The 10,414-nt window shown below is 39.2% G+C and overlaps 1 protein-coding gene across 1 annotated transcript in view; it reads left to right on the forward strand.

Annotated features, from left to right (window-relative positions):
• asb16 (ankyrin repeat and SOCS box containing 16) overlaps positions 1 to 8,546 on the forward strand; it is a 29,006-nt gene extending 20,460 nt beyond the window's left edge. The window contains exons 4-5 of the mRNA XM_059955657.1: positions 3,011 to 3,124; positions 8,361 to 8,546. Of these exons, the coding sequence (XP_059811640.1) occupies positions 3,011 to 3,124; positions 8,361 to 8,546 (300 nt within the window). The remainder of the gene's footprint in view (positions 1 to 3,010; positions 3,125 to 8,360) is intronic.
• The last annotated feature ends 1,868 nt before the right edge of the window (positions 8,547 to 10,414 follow it).

Raw genomic sequence — 10,414 nt, forward strand, 5'->3', positions numbered from 1 at the left:
TGAAGAGCTGCTGATAACGTTCCTTCTACTTTTTTTTCCACAGCTGTGCGGATTTTTAAGTGGCCTGAAAACTTTAAACTTTTTTTGTAATATGGATACTTTGAATAATTAGAACAAAAATTGAAAAATGCATACTTTTTGTTTATTAATGGAAGAATAAAATTAAAAACAGTACAACAAAGGAAATCTTTTCAGATTTTGTAAACTTTTTCTGAAACCACATTCACAGTCAGCACAAGAAACTTGAAATGTTCCAACAGTGTCAATAAGAATTGACAGTTCTTCAAATTCTTCATTTCAAAGCATGTAGTTCAACATATCAGTGAACACCTTAATTGAACTAGACTTAATTTTCTCAGAACTGACAAAATTGAAATCGCAGTATTGCTCCGATATTTTTGAGGCAACGCTTTCATTGTAGTTTGTAATAGTAGCTGACTATTTTTTTGTTAGTTATTACAGCATTCTCTTTTCCAAATTCAAAATTGCTTGTGCTTTCAATAGCAACAGGGTCAAAAGCTTGCCATGCTCTTAACTCATTGTCAGGAAATCGACTATCTAAGTGATCACACACACATTGAGTTAATTGAATAATAGGCGCAGTATTGACATTAAAACTAACAGATGCAAGCAGATCTTTCACTTTGTCACTCTAATAACTGGTATCATCAATATACTGTGACTAAAGTGTTAACTTTTGCTTTTGCATACTGCAGTGTTTCAACTGTATTCAAACATCTTTTTTGAAGGAAAACTTCCATATTTCTTCTGGTTGTGTACTTTGATAACTGAATCTGAATTGAATTGACTTTATTACTTGCATCCTTCATATACATGAGTAAAAAATTTTACGTTACATCTTTGTTCAAATGTGGAATGTGTAATTATAGTAATTTATAATAAGTAGTATGTACAACAGGGTAGTCAATTTAAGATAGTAATACAGTTGCATCAGCATAAATTTATCATTCTGATGGCCTGGTGGAAGAAGCTATCCCAGAGCCTGTTGATCCTGGCTCTTAGCTGCAGTACCATTTCCAGGATGATAGTTTGTGGTTGTGGTGTCTCAGGTCTCCAATGATTCTTTGGGCCCTTTTTGTAAATGTCCTGAATAGTGGGAAGTTCACATCTACAGATGTGCTAGGCTGTTTGCACCACTCTCTGCAGAGTCCTGCAATTGAGGGAAGTACAGTTCCCATACCAGGTAGTGATGCAGCCAGTCAGGATGTTCTCATTTGTGCCCCTATAGAAAGTTCTTAGAATTTGGGAAGCCATACTAAACTATTTCAACTGTCTGAGGTAAAAGAGGCGCTGTTGTGCCTTTTTCTCTGCACTGCTGGTGTGTACAGACCATGTGAGATCCTTGGTGATGTTTATGCCAAGGAACTTAAAGCTGTTCACCCTCTCAACCCCAGATCCATTGATGTCAATGGGGTTAATCTGTTTCCATTCCTCCTGTAGTCCACAACCAGCTCCTTTGTTTTTGCAATGTTAAGGGAGAGGTTGTTTTCATGACACCACTGTGTCAGGGTGATGACTTCCTCTCTATAGGCTGCTTCGTTATTATTTGAGATTAAGCCAATCAGTGTAGTGTTGTCAGCAAATTTAATTAGCAGATTTGAGCTGTTGGTTTTGACACTGTCATGAGTATACAGAGAGTAAAGGAGGGACCTTAGTACACAGCCCTGAGGGGGCTCCTGTGTTCAGGGGCAGAGATGTGGGAGCCCACTCATACCACCTATTGGCGATCTGACAAGAAGTCCAGGATTCAGCTGCAGGACAGTGTCAAGGCTGAGGTCTCTGAGCTTCTTGGCGAGCCTGGAAGGAATTATGGTGTTGAATGCTGAACTGTAGTTCAAGAACAGCATTCTCACATAAGCATCTCTCTTCTCCAGATGTGTAAGGACAGTGTGTAGAGCAGTTTCTATTGCATCGTCTGTCGATCAGTTTAGTCGGTAGGTGAATTGTAGGTGTCCAGTGTGGGTGGTAGCATGTTGCAGATATAGTCATTGACCAGCCTCTCAAAGCATAATTCTCTCAAGATGTCATTTTAAGTAATCTAACTTCCATTTTTTCCACTACTGAACTCGTGCCCCCGCTTTTGCTTCTGCACAAATGGTGCATACAATTTTGCCAGTATCTTGATATGTAAATATATCACCAAGTTTTATTTTTTTGTTTTTGATGTGAAATCAGTAGTTCAGTATCAGAATGGCAAAAGACATTCTACCTTAAATTTTTTACAAGCTTTGTTCTTCAAAGCATTTAATGCTTCTGCTTTTCTGTTTGACATACTTGGGATACTAAAAATTATTATTATTTGAGAATACAAAAAATTATTTGAAAAATTTAACAAGTCAAAAAATTATAATTTTAATAAAATATCTAGTCATGCAATTTTGTAGAAATGAATTTTTGCCTTGTGACAATCTTTAATTAAAAAATCTTATTAGATTGTTTTTTTAAAATTACTTACCAAAAAGTCAGAATATAGAATTTTTCACATCAAGCAAACACAAACCACAACTCACAATACAAGTAAATGATGTCAGGCAGTCAAAACAATTGACACATTTGCAAAAGTAGCAAAAAAATCAGGAAGATTTTGAGGACGGCCTGCTTTAGACAGATTTACAGCTGTGCCATATTCTTTCCATTTCTTGATGATTGACTTAATTGTACTCCAAGGGATATTCAGTGATTTGGAAATTTTCTTGTATCCATCTCTTGACTTGTGCTTTTCGATAACCTTTTTGTGGAGTTGCTTGGAGTGTTCTTTTGTCTTCATGGTGTAGTTTTTGCTGGGAGGGGGCAACAAAAGCTACGTGCACGGGAGCATTTCAGTTATTACAAGGTCACACACCAACGCAGCTGAGAGGTAACGTTGACTCATGTCCACATTAAATGTTTGACCTAACATTTACAACTCTAGAAATTATGTGCATTATCCAATGTACCTCATTATTTATGCTTGAAAATTGGGACATATGTAATTTTGTTTCTTTTTCAGATGCTCAAACAATGTGCAATGTCTCCACAGACAATGGAAGTTGTGTTAAATACTTATGAGCACATTCCATTTTGTGACTCTTGGATAGAAGCAGTTCCCCCAGAAGTGTGGCAGGTATGTGGAAGGGAACACTATGTAATCTCTATAAAGTAAAGGGTGATAAAAGAAACACATTTTAATAAATTGAAATCTAATTGCTAAGTGTAACTGTTGAACTGCTACAAAGAATTTATCCTAGAGATAATCAGGGATTCCAGTTAACGTACAACATGTGCAGTATGTAAAAGTTACATTAAATAAGTCTATCAAAGCAGCATACTACATTTGTGGATAACTGCATTCAAATAGATTTTGTGAAATGGTCACAGTAACTAGTGTGTTGCTTCACACTTCCAGAGACCTGATTTTATCCTGACCTTGGGTGTTATCTTGAGAGTCTTTATGCACATTCACAGAATCAGGAAATCAGCTAAGTTTAAATGTTCAATCAAGAATTTATAAAAGGTTAAACTTCAATTGCAACATAATACAAATGAAGAGAAAATATTCCATGGGCAAACCACTATTCTATAGAACCACAGAACATTACAGCACAGAAACAGGCCTTTTGGCCCTTCTTGGCTGTGCCTAACCATTTTTCTGCCTAGTCCCACTGACCTGCACCTGGCCCATATCCCTCCATACACCTCTCATCCAAGTTTTTTTTTAAATGTTAAAAGTGAGCCTGCATTTACCACTTCAACTGGCAGCTCATTCCACACTCCCACCACTCTCTGTGTGAAGAAGCCCCCCCTAATAGACAATAATAGACAATAGGTGCAGAAGTAGACCATTCGGCCCCTCGAGTCTGCACCGCCATTCTGAGATCATGGCTGATCATTCACTATCAATGCCCAGTCCCTGCCTTGTCCCCATATCCCTTGATTCCCCTATCCATCAGATATCTATCCAGCTCCTTCTTGAAAGCATCCAGAGAATTGGCCTCCACCGTCTTCCGAGGCAGTGCATTCCACACCTCCACAACTCTCTGGGAGAAGAAGCTCTTCCTCAACTCTGTTTTAAATAACTGACCTCTTATTCTCAATCCATGCCCTCTGGTACTGGACTCTCCCAACATCTGGAACACATTTCCTGCCTCAATCCTATCAAATCCTTTAATTATCTTAAACGTTTCAATCAGATCCCCTCTCAATCTCCTCAATTCCAGCGTGTACAAGCCCAATCTCTCCAATCTCTCTGTGTAAGACAGCCCTGCCATCCCAGGAATCAACCTAGTGAATCTACGCTGCACTTCCTCAATTGCCAGAATGTCCTTCCTTAAACCTGGAGACCAAAACTGTACACAATATTCCAGGTGTGGTCTCACCAGGGCCCTGTACAAATGCAAAAGAACATCCTTGCTCTTGTATTCAATTCCCCTTGTAACAAAGGCCAACATTCCATTTGCCCTCTTCACTGCCTGTTGCACTTGCTCATTCACCTTCATTGACTGGTGAACTAGGACTCCTAGGTCTCTTTGCATTTCTCCCTTACCTAACTCGACACCGTTCAGACAATACTCTGCCCTCTTGTTCCTGCTTCCAAAGTGGATAACTTCACATTTATTCACATTGAATGACATCTGCCAAGTATCTGCCCACTCACTCAGCCTATCCAAGTCTCCCTGTATTCTCCTAACGTCCTCTTCGCATGTCACACTGCCACCCAGTTTAGTATCGTCAGCAAACTTGCTGATATAGTTTTCAATGCCCTCATCTAAATCATTGACATAAATCGTAAAGAGCTGTGGTCCCAATACAGAGCCCTGTGGTACCCCACTAGTCACCTGCAGCCAGTCTGAGAAACACCCATTCACTGCTACCCTTTGCTTTCTATCTGCCAACCAGTTTTCTATCCATGTTGAAACCCTGCCCCCAATGCCATGAGCTCTGATTTTACTCACCAATCTCCTATGTGGCACCTTATCGAATGCCTTCTGAAAATCTAGGTACACAACATCTACTGGCTTACCCTCATCTAACATCCTTGTTACACCCTCAAAAAACTCCAACAGATTAGTCAAGCATGATTTGCCCTTGGTAAATCCATGCTGGCTCGGCCTAATCCTATTTCTGCCATCTAGATGTGCCACTATTTCGTCCTTAATAATGGACTCAAGCATCTTCCCCATGACTGACGTTAGGCTAACAGGGCGATAGTTCTCCATTTTCTCCTTCCCTCCCTTCTTGAAAAGTGGGACAACATTAGCCACTCTCCAATCTTCAGGAACTGATCCTGAATCTAAGGAACATTGGAAAATGATTACCAATGTTGGAAAATGATTACCAATGTTACTAATGTTACTAATTACTAATGTTCCCTTTAAACTTGTCACCCTTTGCCCTTAACCCATGTCCTCTGGTTTTTTCCCCCCTAGCCTCAGTGGAAAAAGCCTGCTTGCATTCACTCTATCTATACCCATCATAATATTATATATCTCTATCAAATCTCCCCTCATCCTTCTATGCTCCAGGGAATAAAGTCCTAACCTGTTCAACCTTTCTCTGTAACTCAGTCTCTCAAGTCCCGTCAACATCCTTGTAAACTTTCTCTGCACTCTTTCAACCTTATTAATATCCTTCCGGTAATACGGTGACCAAAACTGCACACAATACTCTAAATTCGGCCTCACCAATGCCTTATAGAACCTCACCATAACATTCCAACTCTTATACTCAATACTTTGATTTATAAAGTCCAATGTACCAAAAGCTCTCTTCACACCCCTATCTACCTGCGACACCACTTATAGGGAATTTTGTATCTGTATTCCCAGATTCCTCTGTTATCAGCACTCCTCAGTGCCTTACCATTTACCTTGTATGTTCTACCTTGGTTTTTCCTTCCAAAGTGCAATACCTCACACTTGTCTGCATTAAACGCCATCTGCCATATTTCAGCCCATTTTTCCAGCTGGTCCAGATCCCTCGGCAAGCTTTGAAAACCTTCCTCATGGTCCACTACACCTCCAGTCTTTGTATCATCAGCAAATTTGCTGAACCAATTTACCACATTATCATCCAGATCATTGATATAGATGACAAAAAATGGACCCAGCACTGATCCCTGTGGCACACCACTAGTCACAGGCCTCCACTCAGAATAGCTATCCTCCACTACCACTCTCTATGTTGCACTACCATTGCGTTAAGTGGGATAGATTTCAAACAGATCTAACAGTTCAAATCTGAGTATTCTTGAAGACCCATTGATCATCAGCATCAGCTGAATAGTATTCCATCTCACTTTGTAACCACATGAACTGGCTTATCCATTACAATTAGGCCAATCTTAACTTAATCCAGATGCAGTAAGGCATATCAGGATTGGCACTAGACATACTTAAGATGAGGCCAATCTGTCTGAGCAACAATACATACTAAACCATAAAAATAAAATGAAATAGCCAGCAAAATGGTCCCACAACCAGAGGATCTGATCAAGTCTCTGCAGTCCTGCCCTGTCCATTTTTAAATTAGGGTAAACAATTAAACAGTCAATAAGAGAAGATTTTTGCTTCAATTGTAGTTAGACGCTGGTGGACCTCAGCACGCAGGTGCTCAAGATTGATATGAAGTTTTTATAATATTTAACCAGAATGGCTGGGTGGATGATCCAATTCAACCTAGACTAGCTGATAAGTCTTGTTCAAGCTAATTCAATTCACTCCATGTAATTTGTGAAACAGTTGAGAGCACGCTACAGCAAAGGTTATGGGATCACTTGTAAAGGACACAACAGAAAAAGGTGTTCCTCCACTGAACTGCTCTAGAACATTTACAATATTGGTATCTATTTGACAATGTGGAAAATCACAATGAGGTATTATTTGTCCTCAACACCAGGAAAAATTCAACCAGTTAATTAACATGCATGCAATATCTATTCTTACCATCAATAAAGTGACTGGAGTTGTCATTGACAGTGCCATCAAGTCTCCCCTAACATGTTCACTGATGCTCATTTCATGTTTCTGTGTGGAATGAGGTTCCAGTAGAAGTGGTAGAGGCAGGTTCAGTATTGTCATTTAAAGTAAAATTGGATAGGTATATGGACAGGAAAGGAATGGAGGGTTATGGGCTGAGTGCAGGTCGGTGGGACTAGGTGAGTGTAAGCATCGGCACGGACTGGAAGGGCTGAGATGGCCTGTTTCCATGCTGTAATTGTTATATGGTTATATGGTTTCACTAGGACAATCATAACCTTGTTCAAACATGGATTAGTTCTGAATTTCAGAGATTAGAAGTTGGTGACATCAAATTGGCATTTGACTGAATGCTGCTTCAAGAAGCCATAATGTAACCATATAACAAATACCTGAGGAAAGGGAATAGTATTTTTATAGGAGACAGGGTGGGAAGAGGTATAATAGTCAAGCTGTAGGAATCAATAGGTTTATAAAAGTTGTTGGTTGACAGTTCATCTCCAGAGATGGAGACAAACAGATCTCCAGATAATCAAGGAGGCATAAGAACATCAAGGAGGCAAATAGAATTTTGGCCTTCATTGCTAGAGGGATTGAATTTAAGATCAGGGAGGTTATGCTACAACTGTACAGGGTACTGGTGAGACCACACCTGAAGTACTGAGTGCAGTTCTGGTCTCCTTACTTGAAGGATATACTGGCTTTGGAGGCAGTGTAGAGGAGGTTCACCAGGTTGATTCTAGAGAAGAGGGGTTAAAGACTATGAGGAGAGATTGAATCGCCTGGGACTGTACTCCCTGGAATTCAGAAGAATGAGAGGAGGATTTTATAGAAACATTTAAAAATTATTGAAAGGGATAGATAAGATCGAGGCAGGAAAGTTGTTTCCACTGGTAGGTAAGACTAGAACTAGGGGACATAGCCTCAAGATTTGGGGGAGTAGACTTAGGATGGAGATGAGGAGGAACTGTTTTTCCCAAGAGTGGTGGATCTGTGGAATTCTCTGTCCAATGAAGTAGTGGAGGCTACCTCAGTAAATATATTTAAGACAAGGTTGGATAAATTTTTGCATAATAGGGTTATGAGGAAAAGGCAGGTAGGTGGAGATCAGTCCATGGACAGATCAGCCATGATCTTACTGAATGGCGGAATAGGCTAGACAGGCCAGATGGCCTACTCTTGCTCCTATTTCTTATGTTCTTATGCAGGTATAAATCAGCAAATGGAATTAAAATAGAAACACCAGATTACCAAAACCATCATGCACAATTGGCTAAATGGCCTTTTTTGTTTAATGGTTACATTATTTTTAATATCTGCAAATTAACTGAACATCCAAGATTCAGAGAATTAGCTATGATACAAGATATGTTTGCTTTCTTCCAGAAACATGAGGCTTTCTACGAATCTATTATACAAATGACCAACAAGCCCCGTTCTCTTCAGCATCTTGTACGCTGTGCTTTAAGGAATTACCTTGGAACCCGATATCATTCAGTCATACAACGGTTACGACTTCCAAGCAGTTTCAGGGAGTTTTTACTATTGAAATGTGAAGGGGATTTCAAATGAAAAATAATAAAAGTATAAAATTATGAACATGCACAGATTTTTGATTAAGATCAGAATCTTTGCATCACTATTTTGTGATCGAGCCTACTGGATTTAGCTGTAGAACTGAAATGCTTTGAAGTGATTTATCCATGAGTTTTTGAAATTTTCACAAGTACCAATGATGCTCAATTAATGCTTTTTGAGTTATAATGGAACATGGGGACAAAACAGGTATATGAAGTTGGTCATAATCTCATGTTCTAATGCCTAGGAAAGCAGATGTTATTTATAATTAGTGCCAGCACTTATTTAAGTGACTGTAAAAAATATGTATGCATTACCATCTGGATACTATTTAATTATAGTGTATTTTCTTATTTTAAATTAGTTGGTTTTTAAAGAAATAAGATGCAATAGTCACGCAAATCGAATAAATGAGTCCAAAGATTAATGTAAGATCACTGGGATCAGACCCCTTCCTCACCCCAGTCCTCAAAGCCCAACTCACTTGACTTTGTATTCTTCCACATGTGACTTGTGTATCTTTCCACTCTTACCACCAGTTTGTTTCAGCATTCAGGATCCTAAAAACTGAAATTTTTGCTCTATATGTCTTTGCCCTTCCTTTTAGACTGTAGGTTAAAACATACCTTTTTGAGCAAGTCTTTGTTAGTTCCTTACTATCTCTTCCTTTGGCTTTTTTTTTTGTCTAACTGCACCTGTGCAATACACCTTGGGGGATTTCAACAAAGTTAGAAACAGAAGAATTAGGAGCCTACTCCACCATTAAATAAAATGGTTGAACTGTATACAACTTCAACTCCAGATTCTTGCCTAGCTCCAGTGATCTTTGCTTATCAGAATCAGATTTAATATCACTGGCATATATTATGAAATTTGTTTTGCAGCAATACATAATAATAATACATAATAAAACTATAAATTACAATAATATGTATAAAAATAAATTAAGTAGTGCAAAAAGATCTGCCTTAAAATATTTTAAGTCTCTACTTCTAAGATTATTTGAGGAACAGAGTTTCAAAGACTCTACCCTCAGATAGAAAAAAAATCTTGTGTGACTTCCACAGATCCCTGAAAGTTGCCTCACGGGTAGATAGGGTAGTTAAGAAAGCTTATGGGGTGCTAGCTTTCATAAGTCGAGGAACTGCTTCCGTCTGGTAGGCGCTTCAGATCCCTCCAGACTAAGACTAATAGGCACTGGAGAAGTTTTTTTTCCCTACTGCGGTCACTTTGCTGAACAGTTAACTGCCGGTTAACTGTCAGCTAACTATTACTTGGATTGCACTACCTGTATGTATAATCTATATTTTCATTTATATTTATCATTATTATTGTTATGAGCAGAGAGACAACATCTGCCGGAAGTAAATTCCTTGTATGTGCACAGGTACTTGGCGATTAAAGTCTGATTCTGATTCTGATTCTGATAGAGTTTAAGAGTCATGAGGTAATGATACAGCTCTATAAAACTCTGGTTAGGCCACACTTGGAGTACTGTGTCCAGTTCTGGTCGTCTCAATATAGGAAGGATGTGGAAGCATTGGAAAGGGTACAGAGGAGATTTACCAGGATGCTGCCTGGTTTAGAGAGTATGCATTATGATCAGAGATTAAGGGAGCTACGGCTTTACTCTTTGGAGAGAAGGAGGATGAGAGGAGACATGATAGAGGTATTAAGAGGAATAGACAGAGTGGACAGCCAGTGCCTCTTCCCCAGGGCATCACTGCTCAATACAAGAGGACATGACTTTAAGGTAAGGAGTGGGAAGTTCAAGGGGGATATTAGAGGAAGGTTTTTTACTCAGAGAGTGGTTGGTGCGTGGAATGCACTGCCTGAGTCAGTGGTGGAGGCAGATACACTAG

Source organism: Hypanus sabinus, chromosome X1 (genome assembly GCF_030144855.1).
Source record: "Hypanus sabinus isolate sHypSab1 chromosome X1, sHypSab1.hap1, whole genome shotgun sequence".
Lineage (NCBI taxonomy): Eukaryota > Metazoa > Chordata > Chondrichthyes > Myliobatiformes > Dasyatidae > Hypanus > Hypanus sabinus.